We start from the raw sequence: 17,779 nt of genomic DNA, 5'->3' as shown, positions 1-17,779 counted from the left end.
ATTTTGGTTCAGGAGCTTTGGATTTTGCAGTCTAAAGCAGCTGAACTTGTAGGTAGCTATTCCTTCCTGAAAAAAACCCTTTTAAATTTTGGATAAATCTTCTAGCTGATATCAGGGCTCTATAAGAGCTATTTTGGGTAACTCTGCTTTTATAAATATTTGAAAACTTTATATAACTTCAAACATCACCAGGCAGTGCAGATTGTGTGCAGCAAATGAGTTACAGGAGTAGTGAGACACTGACTCCGGATGTTAGTGAGAAACCTCACAATGGTCATTCTTGGCAGCAGCAGCATCTTTCACTTATTCAAGACTGCGAAACAAAGAACACTTTCAAAGGCTTGCAAATTCGACATGGAACGTAAATTCCTTGTCATTTATAGAAATGTATTCTTATGGACTTCAGTCATTGACACTAACTCCCTTGTGTCTGTAGGCAAGGTATAGCAATCCTCGGTGCACTGGTTTAGAACACAGACTGCTCCAGTTCCAGCCTACCTATTCTCATCTCTCACATGCTTAATGTGAGGTGTGGATTAGCTGAGCAGAGCAGGCACTCTATTTTGATTTTTAAAAATTACTATATCGTAATCCATTTTGTTGCTATTTTTGTTTTAAATTGGAATAGTTTGTTTACATGGAAAAATAAAACTTAATTTCAGCTGAAAAATTCAGACGCCATGGGCTTTAATAGTGCTAAGGTTTTTACATACAAGATTGCGTGTTGTGCATCACCCATGCCATGGCATTTGTATGGAAGTCAGAGGGAAACCTCCTGGTCTCAGCTTTCTCTATCTACTATATGGGTTCCAGGGCTTGGTGGCGAGAACCTTTACATGCTGAGCCATCTTGCAGATCCACGACTTTCAATGGTGTATTTACGGCATGTTCTCAATTTTCCTGGTGCTGTGACCATTTAATACAGTTCCTCACATTGTGGGTAACCCCCAACCACAAAATTATTTTTGTTCCTACTTTATAGCTGTAGTTTTGCTACTGTTATGAATTATAATATAGATATTTTTGGAGAGAGAGGTTTGCTAAAGGAGTTGTGACCCAGGGTTAGGGTTAGGGTCATGGAGTACAGTGTGATGAGTTCATACATGAGTATAGTGTGTAATTATTAAACAGGGTACTTAGCATTTTATCTCCTTCAATTTAAAATATATGAAAATTATACCTATTTGAGATATAGTGTAATATTTCAATATATGTATATATGTACTTACCAAATCCGGGTAATTAATGTTCTTGTCTCCTCATTACTTTATGTTTGGAGTCTTTGTGTGCTCCTATTTATTCATGACAACTGTAATAAATTATTGTGAGTTAGAGTAAACTCACACTGCTGTAGAACTTACTGCTTTTACCCTAGAGGGCCAACTTCTACCTTTCACCTCCCTGGCCTTTAGTAGTCACTACTATTCTTCAGGTTGACAATGTTTTAGCATATACACGTGGAGAGAATCTCTCTCTCTCTCTTTTTTTTTTTTCCTTTTTTTCTTTATTAACTTGAGTATTTCTTATTTACATTTCAATGTTATTCCCTTTCCCAGTTTCCAGGCCAACATCCCCCTCCCCCTCCCCTTCTCTATGGGTGTTCCCCTCCCAACCCTCCCCCCATTGCCGCCCTCCCCCCAACAATCTAGTTCACTGAAGGTTCAGTCTTAGCAGGACCCAGGGCTTCCCCTTCCACTGGTGCTCTTACTAGGATATTCATTGCTACCTATGAGGTCAGAGTCCAGGGTCAGTCCATGTATAGTCTTTGGGTAGTGGCTTAGTCCCTGGAACCTCTGGTTGCTTGGCATTGTTGTACATATGGGGTCTCGAGCCCCTTCAAGCTCTTCCAGTTCTTTCTCTGATTCCTTCAACGGGGGTCTTGTTGTCAGTTTAGTGGTTTGCTGCTGGCATTTGCCTATGTATTTGCTGTATTCTGGCTGTGTCTCTCAGGAGAGATCTACATCCGGCTCCTGTCGGCCTGCACTTCTTTGCTTCATCCATCTTGTCTAATTGGATGGCTGTATATGTATGGGCCACATGTGGGGCAGGCTCTGAATGGGTGTTCCTTCAGTCTCTGTTTTAATCTTTGCCTCCCTATTCCCTGCCAAGGGTATTCTTGTTCCCCTTTTAAAGAAGGAGTGAAGCATGAGAGAATCTCTTATAAGCATCACCTGTCAATAAAAAAACTTATGGCCAATGAGCTGAGGCAGAGAATAGTAAATGGGATGGATGTCTAGCAGGGATAGAGAGAATTCTGGGAAATAGAGTATAAGAGAGTCAACAGGAATGTAAACCAGTGGGTAGCTGAAGCCAGGTTAGAATAAATGGGATAAGTAAGAACAAACTGAGGGTTATGACCTAGGCATTTATTAATAAATAATTAGTCTCAGAGTCATCACTCTGGGAGGAGGGGCTGGGAGGAAGAACTTGGATTTGTTTTTTACACACACATATATAAGAAAAGATTTTTTTGTCATTCTAGCTTAAATTAGTATAATGTCTTCAAGTACTGTCCACTTTGCTGTTGGTGGTAGGATATTTCTTTTTTTGGCTGAGTGGCAGTCATTATAGATATACATCCCACTGTTGTTGGGTATCTAGGTTGATTCCTTATCTAACAGTGTAGTAAAAACCCCGAGTGTCCAGATACTTCTTTGTAAGCAGAAAGAATTTCTCTTGGATATACATCCAGAAACAATACAGCCAGATCCTAGCACAGATCTACTTATACTATCCCGAGGCTCTCTACTGTTTTTCATAGTGACTGTACTAATTTATGCTCCCATTTTTTTGTTTCTTTATCAACATGTTAGTTACCAGGGTGCTAATACTTTTCATTTCAAGCTATTAATATTTTTTCTGTGCTATATAATTTAAATGTTAAGCAGTATGCAGTGATCACTCTGAAAATGGTAAGATGAGTGTACTACATAACATTTCCTGGCTTCCTCTGATAATAAACAGTAATGTCATACTAACCTGAAGTGGCAGACCCTTAAGAAAGAGAAGAATCTGTATGGCCCAAAGATAACATTAAAGATAGAAACAATAGATTGCAAGAGCAAAACCTCTGTTTTTTCCTCAAAAATACTTTACGAAATCAAATGTAAAGAGTATTTGACAGAACAAAATTCACTATTGTTCGTTTAAGGCTAGATGGAGTTCTGAAATATGTTCACATTATTTACTGTTTGCTGTTTTAAAAAAGTCCTAAAGTAAATTGTCCTCACTATCTTTGCTTGTATTCCTGAATAGCAGAGTTGAGATGCAAGAGACTGGCAAAGAAATAGCCAAAAACAAAACAAAACAAAACAAAACAAAAAAACAAAAAAACAAAACAAAACAAAAAACCAAAACAAAACAAAACAAAAAAACCCCTCTTGATTCTCCCAAATTTATGAATGCAAAATGTGAAATGCTTTAGCACAAAGTCTTCAGAGCTGAAAATTTAAAAACAAAACTCAAGACAATGTGATTCACACCTAAAAGCATGATAGACTGTAGCTCACTGGTGAGGTGAGGTGATTTAACATGTTGTGGAGTTTTAAATAACTCTGCTACTAAGTGCTCTGGCAACTAAAATAACACCGAAGGAACATAACATGACCTAATAGGGAAGAGTTTCTTAACTAAGCAATACCCGTGTGAAACAGGCTTACTTCAACAAACTCCATTAAGACAAGAGTTCTTGTGGTTCATTTTCTACTTTCTGTTCTGAATTGCTCCGTTATGGGCACTAACCTAAGGACTCAGCCTATCTTTCGTATAGTGAAAAGACAGCAGCAGCGTCGAGAAGTGATGTCATGAATATTTGTACTGAGCATAAGCAGACCAACCCGAGACATTCGCTGTAAAGACATTCACTGGAAATGTTTCAACGTAGGCCGTAAATTAGAACTCTAAACATCGTACTGTACTTATTTAAAATTGTATAAGGACTAGAAATTAAGACATAGCTGTAAAAAATGCAAAAACCTGTCCCGCTGATCTTGCATTCTTGATAAACATAAGCCAAGAGTGCTCTGAGAATGGCAGGAGGAATCTTTATAGAACCCACTGTGCTTGTTGTGGTCAGGGGATTCTCTGCAGGGGTGATGTTTGAGTTAAGAAAATGACAGGAAGAAGTAAGTAAATAGAACGTCAAGCGGTGGAACAATTTTGTAGGAGGGTTTTTCTTTTTGTTGTTTTTGTTTTTTAAGGAATGGTTAACCATGCTGAGTGAAACTTGGTAATTTCTAGGAACCTTATGAAAGCCTCAGGGGCCAGCAAAGGACCAGAATGTTAATGAGGACCCAGAGTTAGGTAAGGAGTTTAGTGGTTACTCCAAGTACAGTTGGTTTCATAGGGTGTTGTAAATCAGGAGTGGGAAGGTACAATTGACCTCTTAAAAATATTGCGCTTCGGGTTTATTTCTTTGAACATAGTTAGAATTTCCTTATCGGTCGAACAACATCACTGCCTCCCCTCCTTCGCCCAGGATATTTGTTCAAGCTTAGATTTGTTTGCTCGGGTTGACAGCTTGGGAGGAGTGTGTGACAGTTGGCTAGCGCTGTTGAGGCCAAGGCCCAGCCAAGTCGCCGCAGGGGCCGAAATCTCATAGGCTGCGGGGGACTGCCCCGATTTGGCACCGGAAACAAATGGGCCCCAGGCAAGGCCGTGAGTCTTAGGGGGAAGGGGAAACTTGGCTCCCTCCAGTCTAGCTCGGCAGTATCAGGTCGCATGCCCTGCAGGCTGGGAGCAGTCAACTGCTGGTGTCGAGTTAGGACTGGACTAGGCAGGCCGGCCTCTCGGCCCACAACCTCTGCGCGCACGGTCCGTTCTCCTACACCCCGCGCCGGGTTTTGAGATTTGCTCACAGTTTTATGCCCAGCCCTAAGCAAAAGGCACCCAACGTCTCCCGGGCCCCTCCCTTCCTCTGGCCTCCGGTTTTGCAGCAGGAGCTGCAAGGCGTTCTGCTAATGGAAGGAAAGTCCTGCCGACCACCGCCGCAGGGCTTGCTCCTGCCGCTAGGAATAGCGTCGTCCCGGGCTAGCCCAGCGTAGAGGCCGACGCAGCCCGGGCCTTGCCGCTTTCAGAACGCGAATTTGGCGACTGGCTCTGTGGCGACGGCCTCACCGGCCGCATTTCCGGGCTCAGTGCCGGGGTTGCCGCACCCGGAACACAGCCGGATGCAGTAGTAGGTGTATCAGTTGTCTGAACCGGGGTACTACAGCTCTGCGGCAGAGACAGCGCGGCGGCTCCGAGTGCGCCGCTGGGGGCGGGGCTTAGCCCCGCCCCAGCACTGAGCGCCTCTCCGCCGCCTCTCCGCGGAGTAGGCCAAGGGTTGGGCTATGCTCAGCGTCCACGCCTCAGTGGGCCTTTTGCAGCAGTTGCGAAAACCCGGAACGAAGGTGTTGTTGCCGTGCGGCGGAGCGGCGCCGCCCCTCGCCGCACCTCCCCGGCAGCCTTCCGAGGCCTTGCTGGGCATGCTCAGTCGTCGGGGCCGCTTCAGCTCTCGGAGTAGAAAGCTTGGGGCGCTGGGCTGGTGAGGACCCGCAGCGGGCGAAGATGGAGACCTTTACCAATGGTGAGTGGCTAACCTGAGTCGCGGATTCCCGGGCTCTCAGGGTCAGTTGTGGCACGGGGGTCGGGCTGCAGGCATCCCCGCCAAGGGTTTCCCAGGCGGGCCGGGGGCGGCAGAGGGGCCACGGGCAGCTGGGGCGGGCGTGAAGGTCAGCCCTCTCCCGGGGACCGGCGCCGAACCACCAGGTGAGGTAGTCCGCAAAGTTTGGGATGCTTGCGCCGTGGAGGGGGCGGCGGCAAAGTTGGCAGCCGCGTTGGTCCCGGGGGAAGCGGCCACGGCAGGGATAAGCTGCGGCCCGGGTGAAAGCCAACTGGTGCAGGGAGCGGGGGAGCTGTCCGCCCGTCCTTCAGCGAGCAGCCCGCTTGCTTTTCCGTAATAGGGCGGGGTGGGGCCGTGGTGCTGGCAGCGTGATTTAGTGCATCGCAGGGAAGGAAACTTACCAAGGTCTGGCTAGTACTGCTCCGTGCGGCGAAGATGCTGCCCCGCATTGCCACCCATCTGCCTGCTGCTGCTCCACAGGACGACCAAACTTCTTTTTACCAGCTAGGGATATTGATCTTCTAGTTAGAGACCCACTGAGTATCAATGGTCCCTGTCGGGCTTATATCATAAGGTGGCATGGGGGTGAAAGTCAAAGCAGTCTGGCCAGAAAATAGCCATAGCTTGAGTTTCAATATAGAGGTGAGATGTCTCACCATTTTATGGTGTTTAAATATATAATATATTGATTCCTCACTAGGATATAAAGTAGGAAAACTGCTAATAAAGGGTAGGACTTACTGAGATTAGAGGATCCACATTCTAGTTGGCGAGCATTTCCAGTGCTGTTGGTTACTTCAGGTAGGTAGAAAATCAAATTAATGGGAGAGAAGCGTATTACTGTTTGGGTGGGTTGCTTGCCACTTAAGGAACTGGGCGGGGGAGGGGACACCCCCTCTATCCACTCTTAGGCCTAGGCCGGACTTTGTTGTGTACTTTAACATGCTTTACCACATTGCTAGAGCAGTGACCTACTCATTATGTTCTCCTTTCCCTAATTCAGGATGCTTTATTCTACTGCCATCTTTCTGTCTGCAGCGTTTAATTAGGCTTAGTAATGACAGCTTTAACTCCAAGTTTCTTTCTCATCTGTGTTCTATTTGTAATTACCAAGGCTCTAAGAATAGTCTGGTAAACTTACCCAAAGAATTAAGGAAGATTTGTACTGAAAGGCATCATAGAGACCATCTAGTAATTGACTGTAAAATACGCTTAAAAGAGGTATTAAATATTCCAAGACGTTTTCTTCCTCTTAGGCAGAATTATTGGAGGCTCCTTGTTTGTAGGATTTTTAAATATGAAATTTCACTCATTTGAAAACAGTGTCTACACAGGAGTGAGTCATTTATTTAGTCAGTTTTATCGGTGGTTGACATGCTGAACCTTTCCCTACAGAATTAAAGTAGATTTTCACACCTTGAAGTTAAAATCTTTTCTCCTCCCACAGAATATCACTTTTTAAGATGTATTTACAAATTGTCTCATTTGGGAGGACCATGGGAAAACCCTAGAGAAAAGAGACAAAAGTTCAACTTTCATATAGGAAGTTGTATTTCTAGTTGTAGAAAGCTACCAGTTTTTCCACAGTTGACGTTGGAATTGATTGGCAATATGTCATTTTAGTTAATGTTATTTGTCCTCCTTTAATCAGGAAAGTAGGAACTACACCATATAATGTAAACAAGACCTTGGATATTGCTAATTTAAGGTACTTTGCAGATTTGAAGGTGGAAAAGGTATTTCCTTTAAAACTTTTGAAAGTTTGCTGTAGGATTTTCAAGTATCTTCAAATATATAGTGGAAACTATATTTCTGTAGTTAGGCTTTTGAGTGCAAAACATCAATGTGTAATTCTATAGATATTCTCTTACAGACTATCTGATCATTTTACAATTTATGGTTGAAGGACTTATCAAGCTTAATATTGGCCTTAGTAATTGATCCTCCTTTAGTAAACCTTTCTCATTTACATGCGCTTGTATGTCCCTTCATAAGGAGGTATGTATAGATGTATGGTGAAGTTTCAGTAACCCTGGACCCTTGGCTTTCCTAAAATACTGTCAGCAGTTCATTGACTGACTCACAAGTCCATAAAGTAAATGAATTTAGTCTCGTCATTCCAACTCCAGAACTCAGTGACCCCGGTAGCATTTTCTATAATTTCCCTATTTTCTGTGAAATGTGCTGCTGGAGTGACTCATTTTCTTGAGCCTTGTTCTCTGCCCGGAGTAATAGGTTCATGTATTAATAAATATCTTGTGTTCATCAGTTTGGTTAATAACTGTTGCAACCCATTTGAAATTCATGCTTCTAGAAAAGGCCTATAAAGATGGACTTTAGTGCCAGAAGTTCCTATTCGGCTCAGGAAATAATATTTTTTGCCTTGACCTTGAGAGGGACTGTTACTGCACTGAAAGCCGGACATCTGGTCTGTCTCTGGTTTCTCTGGTGACTTTTTATGGGTACAGGAATGTTAACTCATACTTATGATTGGTTTGATAGTAGCTGCCTCCTCCTGTTAGGCAAGCAGAGACGAAACTCTTAGGAGAGTAGTGACCTGTTGGCTTATTAACACCACAGAAAGTTCCTGGAAGCTAAGTTTTCTAAGAGATACTAGATTAAGACAGCTAATTACTAGATGTCCTTCTACCTTTCTTCTCATTTGCTTGAGATCTCACAGAATAACTTCAGTTTGAATTAAGAGATGCTAAAATTCAGGGCTTAATTGCAAAATCTGGTTAAGGAGGCCCAGGGTCAGGCCTGGAAATGTCTGATTGCATTTTGATGATAGTAGAAATACTCATTTAAAGAGGGTTTGGGGGAAGTTTGTCAGGTAAACAAAGAGAGACTTTAAAAACATAGGAGTGAATTAATTTTCTGTTATTATTTAGTATATATTTTGCTAATTGATACTAGTTTTTGGTGTGATTACAGGTAAATCTAGTGGTTGGAAAAGCACCAATATATTGAAGTGCCATAACTAAAAGCTTAGTAGAGACTGTCATTTTTATATGAATTATATAGCCTCCACACAGTCATTTTATTACTGAACAGTGGCATATAATCAAACAGGAGAGACCTTCTGTCTTTCAAAATCGTGTATGTTTGTTTTCAGTTTAATATCCAGCTAAAAGTGTTTTTCAACTTTTAGAATGGAATCCTTGACAACAAATTATCTATATATGGGTTGTAAAGCAGTATAAGGTTATGATGCCAGTTTTATCCTATAAATAGCAGTTGTTTTATAGATGTGTGTATCTCTCTAAAAACAGCTTTTATAGTATCATCTCAGAAACAAGAGCTTACCAAGTACTGTTTATATGTTCACTTACATATATACGTTTCTTTTTCTTCTATGGTGAATTACTTCTTTGAAGGAAAACTTTTTAAAGTTTTTCAGTAATGGAATATGAATTAAATTGTGTGTGTGTGTGTGTGTGTGTGTGTGTGTGTGTGTGTGCACATGTACGTGTGTTTCTGCTCCTGACTTATCTTTTAAATTTCAGTTGGTGAAATTAAGGGTTAGCCTGGAGTGATATTTCATGCCTTAATTTCAGCAATCAGGGAGACAGGCAGATGATCTTGGTTGGCCTGGTTTACTTTGCAAGTTTCAGGCAGACCAGGACTAAGAAGTGTGAGATCTTATCTTAAAAACCAACAATAACAAAACAAGAACAACAAAAAAAAAAAAAAAGAAAAGAAAAGAAAAGAAAAAGAGCTAGCTAGCATAATAAAAAAAAAGATAAAAAAGATAGCTAGAAAATATTAAAGTTTAAACCAGGAAACAGTGTTAGCAAAATCTTGTCTCAAGACAGAATAAAAGACAGCATATTTTAGAAACTATTATAGCAATGATTGTCATTTATCTGTCTGTGATCTTTGAGAACTCAATCTGAATGATAGAAAACTAAAATGATAAGGAGTTATCTTATGAAAAATCTAGAGTTGATTTCCTGCTCAGTAATTCAGACACACAGCTTCTTTTAAATGCTCACTTTAGAGATAGGTATCCTGCTAGAAGAATTTCACAAGCATATCATCAAATAGTAGTAGCCCAAAGAAGAAATGTAACTTTGCTTAAGATAATATTCTAATTGTGAAAGAAACCTGCAGAATTGTTTTTCTAACCTGTTCATATGGCATTTGTCACTAATAAAGATACATTTCACTAATGACACATTATACATTTATTAGAAAACATCATTTTTATCTTTTTCCAAAACAAAACCAAGACTACGGTGGACTTTGGAATAAAGTCAGAGCAGGACCAAGGTTTGTGGGTTGGTGCAGCTGTGTCTGTCAGCTACTTGGTGTCTGGAAAACTGTAAAGGGATTGGAGTTGTGCTCCACTACTAAGGAACTGCCCCTCCCCCAACCCCCTTAAGAGACACCCTTTCTATATATGGAAAACCAGGAATAGGAATGAAATAAAGGAAATTTTGGAGCCCTTATGGTGTCATAACTCTTTTTATATCTAGTGACCTTTGTAGAGAATCTTAGGTGTTGCTTAGTGGAGAGCATTGAAAGTAACAACAGAGAGCATATGAGCATATGAAGGGCCGTCATCAAGGAATAAAGGTGTTGGCAGGAGAAGGAAAGGGTTTGCTAGGGATTTAACTTTACTGCCATCTTTTTTTTTTTTTTCCCAGTCAGAAAAATTCAGTCACTTTAAGGTAGGACTATTTACTGTCTAAAATATTCTATATTTGAAAAAAATAAAAGATAGACAAGAGTATAGTCCCTTTCCTACCATGATAGCAATCTTTCCCTGTTGGTATTGCTTGATTTTTGTTTCACTTTGCTGATGGTGCTTATGATCGAACAAAGAGCTGATTGATTTTAATTTCAACCTTAGCATCTAAACTAGGAAGCCATTTGCCAAATAAAACTGAGGCTTCCAATGACGTTTTCAAAAACAATGGGGTGTTAAGTTTAATTATAAGGGACTCTGAAGTTCTTTTCCTTCTCATATATACTGCTTAGTGAAAGACCTCCTGGGCATTCCACATATTTCTAGAACAGAGTCACTGAAACAAAATTTGACTCAGTTATCTGTATGTCTTGGGGGAGGGACAGGGTCCTAACCTCTTTTTAAGTTACAAGGTTCTACTGGAGGAGGCTGATTTATTGGGGGCGGGGGAACTTAGAGAAGGTTCCTGATGTTTCTTTGGGGAGAGCTTCTTCAGTTGAGGGGATAGGAGAATGGGGAATGCAGTGAGAAGTCACCTCCTTGGATTGCTGTATTCCATTTTCTTATAGCAAATGATGGCTCTTTGGAAGTGTTTCCCAGGCAACTGCTTCAAGCATCATAAAGGAAATTCCTGATAGCAGAGGAGGCTCTGAGTATTAGTCTTGTACTCAGGTGTGTGTGTGTGTGTGTGTGTGTGTGTGTGTGTGTGTGTGTGTGTGTGTGTGTTGTGTGTTGTGCGTGTCATTGTCTGCTCACAGTCTGTGCTTTACTTCCCTTGAGATAGTTAGTCTTTCTTCTCGAACCTGAAGCTCACTATGTTTTATGACTAGGCTGGCAGCCAACAAATCCTGGGGACTCTCCTGACTTCCCTCCTACAGTTAGAGGCTCATGTGGCCACGCCCAGGGTCTTCAGAGGGAAAAGTGGTTCTGATGAGTCAGACTCAGGTCCTCATGCTTGTACACCAAGTGCTTTTACTCACTGAGTTACCTCTGCTACTGGGAGCATGGCATTTCTTTCAGTTGAAACTTACTTTGGAAGATTTTAAAACAACTAACAGAACACTCATTACCCAAAAAGTGTGACATCATCCTAGAAATGAGAGAAAATTTGCATAGAGATTAGTAGTAGGGACTGGGGAGAGAGCTAAATGTCTAGGAGGCAATTCTTTAAGTTGGTATTGTTATAGTGATATTGATACAGGATATAATGCTTATCCAGTTTTGGTTACCAAAAGACCATTTCATGGTTTGGTTAGGGCAAGTTGCTGTGGCCTTTGAGACTGGGTAGGAAGAACTGGTTTAGATTTACCAAGATTCTATATACGAGCTTGGGCTGGTCTGTCTATAGACTTAGTCATTCTCTGCTCCTTGCACTGGATGCTGTGTCAGCCCTTGGGATGCTTGCTAGTGTCTCTTCAGTGTCTAGAGGGTAGATTAGGAAGACAGTTTAGGTTGAGCATACTGGACTGGGTGCTACTCAGTGGGCATGAGAAGTGTAGTATTCTGTTATACAGCAGCTTTACTTGTACAGGGATTATTGAGAGGGTCGGTACAATTTTCAGCTGGAGGTTGCATGAAGACAAATCATTGAATATAAATATAAAAGAGTCTCGAAGTAGAATAAGCACAGGTTTATTAGATGCGATTAGTTTTGCTCCAGTCTAGTTGTTCATTGCAGATGAACACAGATTTATGTAATTGCCAATTTTGGAAACACTAAAATACTAGATATTAAAAGTACTAAACGCTGAAGAGTTTACATAATCAAATGACAGTGATTGATTAGTTTTTTTAAAATGTGGTTACAGTCTTAGTCTTTTGAATAATTATAGTTTTTTTTTTTTGGATGGGTTAAAAACTAGTACACAGGTGATTGTAAATTGGTGAGAAAATTACTGCTTTGTTGGTTTAAGATTGTGCTATACTTTGTATTTTATTAGTTTGATAAATGATATGAAAAGTATTTCAAGGGTTGGGGATTTAGCTCAGTGGTAGAGCGCTTGCCTAGGAAGCGCAAGGCCCTGGGTTTGGTCCTCAGCTCCGAAAAAAAAAACAAAAAAACAAAAAAACAAAAAAAAAAAAACAAAAAACAAAACAAAAAAAAGTATTTCAAAAAATTATCACAAAAATATTTTAATAAGTTATCTACAAAATAATTACTTGATAAAATATTTTCTGCCAGGAGCTTTTTATTTATATTGAAATGGTATTCATTTCCCTTATAAATCCCATTATTGATATTTATAAGTGCATTTTCCTGTATCTCAGCTTGAGTTCCACTTTCCTTGGCTGAGCTTATGTGTAGGGTAGCATGTTTCAGAGCACATGAAATTCATTGTGAAATGACACTATAGCTAGTCCTTTATTCCATTGTCATAGTTAAAGTTTCTAATTTTTTGTGGGGGTAGAAGAGGAAATATGAGTTATATAAACATATACTATAATTATAAATGTCTTAAAATTCTATAGTACCATTTTTAAAATTTGGTTATGAGCTACAATTATTATCATGAAATCAATTGTTTTCCCCCCTACTTCCATAAGAGCAACTCTTTTTTTTTCTTTGATTTCTCCGCATTTTTTTCTTAGTTTTATTTTATTTATTCACTTTATATCTCACTCATTACTAGGCTCCTGGTCACCCCCTCCCTCAGTCCTTCCCTCCATGCCTCCCTGCCCTTCTCCTCTGTGCAGGTGGGGGCCTCCAGGCATCCTCCCACCCTGGTAAATCAAGTTTCTGTGGGGCTAGGTGCATCCTCTCCCACTGAAGCCAGATAAGACAGCCCAGCTAGAACATATCCCATGGACAGAAACACCTCTTGGTATAGCTCCTACTCTAGTTGTTCAGGACCGACATGAAGACCCAACTGCACATCCGCTACATATGTGTGGGGAGGCCTAGATCCAGCCATGTATAAGAGCAACTCTTTTTTTTTTTTTTTTTTTGGTTCTTTTTTTTTTTCGGAGCTGGGGACCGAACCCAGGGCCTTGCGCTTCCTAGGTAAGCGCTCTACCACTGAGCTAAATCCCCAGTCCCAAGAGCAACTCTTAAGTCCAGTTGGTTCTGTGATGTGAAACTAGCTTTCATGCATGTGGTCACAGCTTCAAAGGGAGACAGTGAAGAAACAAGATGATGAGAAAAACAAAATTAAAAAATTTAGATTTTGGTTAATATTAGGTAAAATCAACTTAAGTCCTGTAAATCAGTTTTCAAGAACAACTAGACAAATTTATTATTTAACTCGTATCCAATAATTCCATCAAGCTTAAGGTTAATCTTTTGTTTTGAAAATACCAGGAACTGCTCAGGAAGGATCCTTTCTAATATAAATTTTAAAAAACAACACTTTTTATTTATTCTTTGAGAATTTCATGTATATGTACGATGTGTTCTGGCCAAATCCCTTCCTACATTCCAACTTCTTTCAGCGCCCCCACCCCCACCTTCTTCTGTCTTGTCTCCGTAACTTACTGACTCCAGTTAGTACTGTCCCTGTATGCATGGGCCTGGCCCTTCACTGGAATATAGACTAGTAATAGCTCCAAAACTGGACCCAGGGCCTTGTGAGTCCCTCCTCAGTCCATGCTAGAATTTTGACTGTCTTGACATGTAGCCATATCTGCTGTGAGTAGCCATGCCATGTCCTAAAGAAAGCATTTTTTAGCACCATTTTCAGGCTCTTCTGTTCTTTCCACCTCTTCCTCTGTGATAGTCCCTGAGCCTTTCATGGTGGATGAAAGGTAGATGTTCCATTTAGAACTGAGCATAGAACTAAATTTTGATACAAATTCTTGGGTGCTGTTTAAATTTCTTTAGTTAACAAACATTCCTCACATTTGCTGGTCTTTGCCAATAGACAAATATTTTATAGTTTTTGTTTTGTTTTGTTTTTTGCTTGTGTCTGTTTTCTAGATATTTTAAAAACATACCCTCACTAATAAAACATAAAACTTGTGTTTTTACCATATTTTAGCTTACTCCAAGCTTTGTTCTTAAATAGAGAGTCTAGATAGGATTGTGGCCTGGCTCCTGCCTTTGGAAAACTTACATTGTGCAAAGAGTAACTTTTTAACAGCCTCTGAGCCCAAGCTAACCATTCTTCTTGAGCACTGTTGAGTTGAGAACTATAGATCCCTTCTTGAAACTTGATCTTCTCCAAGTGCATTTGGTTTTGTACTTTTCTTTATTCATTGTGGAACTCTATGAATCAGCCTTAATTTGTACGATGCTTGCACAGTGTAGTTATGGTGAGCAATTCTAAACGGCTTCATTCAAATTCTGGCTTTTCTCTCCCTGTATAAGGAATTTTTGACTTAAAGATGTTACAGGATGTTTGTTCTGAGTTTAAAAACTAAGTTTTACTGAAAGAAAAAAGCCACACGATCATCTCATTAGACTATGAAAAAGCCTTTGCCAAAAATTCCAACACCCTTTCATGATAAAAGTCTTGGAGAGAGTAGGGATACGAGGGACAGAACCAAACATAATAAAGGCAATTTACAGCAACCCAATAGCCAACATCAGTAAATAGAGAGAAACTTAAAACAATTCCGCTAAAAACAGGAACAAGACAAAGCTGTTCTCCCCGTAATATGGTACTTCAAGTTCTAGCTAGAGGAATAAAACAATGAAAGGAGATCAAGGGGATACAAATTTGACAGGAAGAAGTCCTAATATCATTATTTGCAGATGATATGATAGTATACATAAGCAACCCCAAAAATGCTACCAGGGAACTCCTAGAGCTGATAAACTCCTTCATCGAAGTGGCTAGATATAAGATTAACTAAAAAAAGTAAAAGGAACAAAAAAAAAAAAAAAAAAAAAGGCTGTCCTATATACAAATGACAAACAGGCTAAAAAAGAAATCAGGGAAACAACACCCTTCACATTAGCTACAATAATATAAAATATCTTAGGGTAACTCTAACTAAGCAAGTGAAAGGCCTGTATGATAAAACTTCAAGTCTTTGAAGAAGGAAATTGAAGAAGATAACAGAAGATAGAAAGATTTTCCATACTCGTGGATTAACATAGTAAAAATGGTTATCTTATCAAAAGCAGTCTATGGATTCAATGCAATCCCCATCAAAATCCCAACACAATTCTTTAGAGACCTTGAAGGAACAACACTCAACTTCATTTGGAAAAACAAAAATCCCAGAGTAGCTACAGCAATCCTGTACAATAGAAGAACTTCTGGAGGTATCACAGTCCCTGATCTCAAGCTGTGTGTATTAGCATAAAAACAGACACATTGATCAACAGAATTAAGACCTACATCTATGGACACCTGATTTTTTTTGATAAGACAGAAATACATAATGGGCAAAAAGAAAGCATCAACAAATGGTTCTGGTCTAACTGGATGTTGACATTTAGAGGAGTGCAAAGAAAATTAGAAATTGATCAATCTCAAGACCCAGCTATACCAATTCCTGGACATATTCCCAAAGGGCACTCCTATCATAAGGACACCTGCTCAACTATGTTCATAGCAATAGTCATAAACTGGAAACAACCTAGATGTCCCTCAACCGAAGAATGGATAAAGAAAATGTGATTTGGTTATATAATGGGGTAATACTCAGCTGTTAACATCATGACATCATGAAATTTGCAGGCAAGTAGATGGAACTAGAAAAATCATCCTGAGGGAGGTAACCCAAACCCAGAAAAATAACATGGTGTGTACTCTCTTATGAGTAGATATGAACTGTAAAGTAAAAGAAAACCGTGCTACAGTCCACAGGCCCAGAGAGGCCAAGCAACAAGGAGGGCCTAAGGGATACATGAAAAGGATCTTCCAGGGGAGGGGAAAAGGAAGATTTCTGCAGGTGGCCTGGGGCTGGGTGGGTTTGGGAACAGGAAAGATCAGATGGGGAAGGTAAGGAGGGAGAGCCGTGGCTGAAGAAAGAGTAGTTTGATTATATTCTCAGGGTCTTAGTTACTGCTGCAAAGACATACCTCGACCAAAGCAACTCTTAAACAAGACTATTTAGTTGGAGATGCGTTTACAGTGCTACAGGGTTAATTCCCTGATCCTCTTGATGGGAAGCAGGCAGGCCTGATGCTAAAACTATATTTGAGAGATTTACTATTCTCATACACAGGCAGCAGACAAGGAGACTAGGCCCACCCACAGTGACACACCTACTCCTGCCAGGACAGACTCTCTAATCTTCACCCAAACAGTTCAACTCCCAGATGAGTTAACTATTCAGATATTTGAGCCTATTGGGAGCCATTCTCATTTAAACCACCTTACCAGCCATACTGGAGTGGATTTTATTTCTCTTGTTTAATGTTTTACTGAAGGCTCTAGGCAGTGCAGGATCTCTCTTCTCCCCTCCCCTCCCCTCCCCTCCCCTCCCCTCCTCTCCCCTCCCCTCCCTCCCTCCCTCCCTCCCTCTCTCCCTCCCCCCCCCCTCTCTGAGAATGAATGAATTTGTAAAACTTTCTGGGAATTGAGGCCTAAAAGTAGAGAAACCTTTCATCCCCATATCTACTTCTGATGTAAGTGGGTGTTTTGATTCCCTTAAATGAATGTAATGTGAATTACTACATTATTATCATTATTTAGTAGATGTAGAACGTGTTTTAATCTTAGATTAGATATTAAATATAGTTTATATTATAGGTAGGGTTGAAATAGACCAAAAGAATGGTCTTTATGTGACAGTGTAAAGTAAACATGTTTTATCAGCTAGCACTGAGGCTTGTGCAAACATTTGTACTGTCAGAGTTAGGTCAGCTATCTCCTGTTTCTTCATGGGAAGCTCAGTAAACTGGTTTTACTGATTCACTTGTGAGTGTTCATAACTGACATTATTTTTGCTGAATGAGTATAACTTGGTAGGAGCTTTGGCTCTGAGAATACATTATGAATTTTGCAGTTTACTTTCCTACTTCCACGCTGCCATGATTTTGTATCTGTTTTTCTGTCTTGTATTCTTTTTTCTTCACAAAGATATTTTGAACTTGAGGAACTCAAGGGTTTGAAACGTTAACAATTGCTCTCTTGCTGAACTTCAGATTCTATGCTTTATAGAGAGAAGACAATACCTACTAAAGCACTGTCTAGTGTTGGGAGGTTTTTATCTGAAAGGGTTTCAAAGTTTAAATTGGAAAGTGAACCAGTCGTTTCCTTTTCATTTCTCATCTCGTATGCTCATTTCCTGCCTAGAGCTGTTGTCCATTTATAGTCTAAGCAGTGTGGTTAAATCAGCTTCTCTTCCCATGGTACTGGGGGGCATTTTGTCTTCATTAGAAAGCCACAAAAGCAGTCCCCAACCAATTAGATTCAGCCTTTAAAACTAAACTTCTAATATTCTGCAGCGCTGTTAAGACATGAGCGGGTGTCACAGAATCTTAGGTATGGCTTTGTGAAAAGGTTAAAGAAAGTGAAGCCATGTTGTAGCTGTTGATGACAAAGGCTGTGGAGAGGCAAGGATGTCAGTGATGTAATGGAAAGACAAGTAGATTA

At 40.4% G+C, this 17,779-nt stretch overlaps 1 protein-coding gene and 1 long non-coding RNA gene across 4 annotated transcripts in view; both read left to right on the top strand.

Moving 5' to 3' along the window:
* Window positions 1–5,471: 5,471 nt before the first annotated feature.
* Lnpep (leucyl and cystinyl aminopeptidase) overlaps window positions 5,472–17,779 on the top strand; it is a 95,539-nt gene continuing 83,231 nt past the window's right edge. Inside the window, exon 1 of one of the 3 annotated variants that reach the window (XM_087605935.1) lies at window positions 5,472–5,566. In XM_087605935.1, coding sequence (XP_087462061.1) covers window positions 5,548–5,566 — 19 coding nt within the window. In that variant the 5' untranslated portion in view covers window positions 5,472–5,547. 3 annotated transcript variants of the gene reach the window in all.
* LOC148007181 (uncharacterized) lies at window positions 9,843–15,120 on the top strand. Its single transcript, XR_015646255.1, has 2 exons — window positions 9,843–12,252; window positions 13,314–15,120. It is a non-coding gene; the product is annotated as an uncharacterized LOC148007181 (long non-coding RNA).

This window comes from Rattus norvegicus, chromosome 1, assembly GCF_021556685.1.
Source record: "Rattus norvegicus strain SHRSP/BbbUtx chromosome 1, alternate assembly SHRSP_T2T, whole genome shotgun sequence".
NCBI classification, from domain to species: Eukaryota; Metazoa; Chordata; class Mammalia; order Rodentia; family Muridae; genus Rattus; species Rattus norvegicus.
Note: the sequence above shows the minus strand (reverse complement) of the source record. Positions and strands in the feature narration are given on the sequence as shown.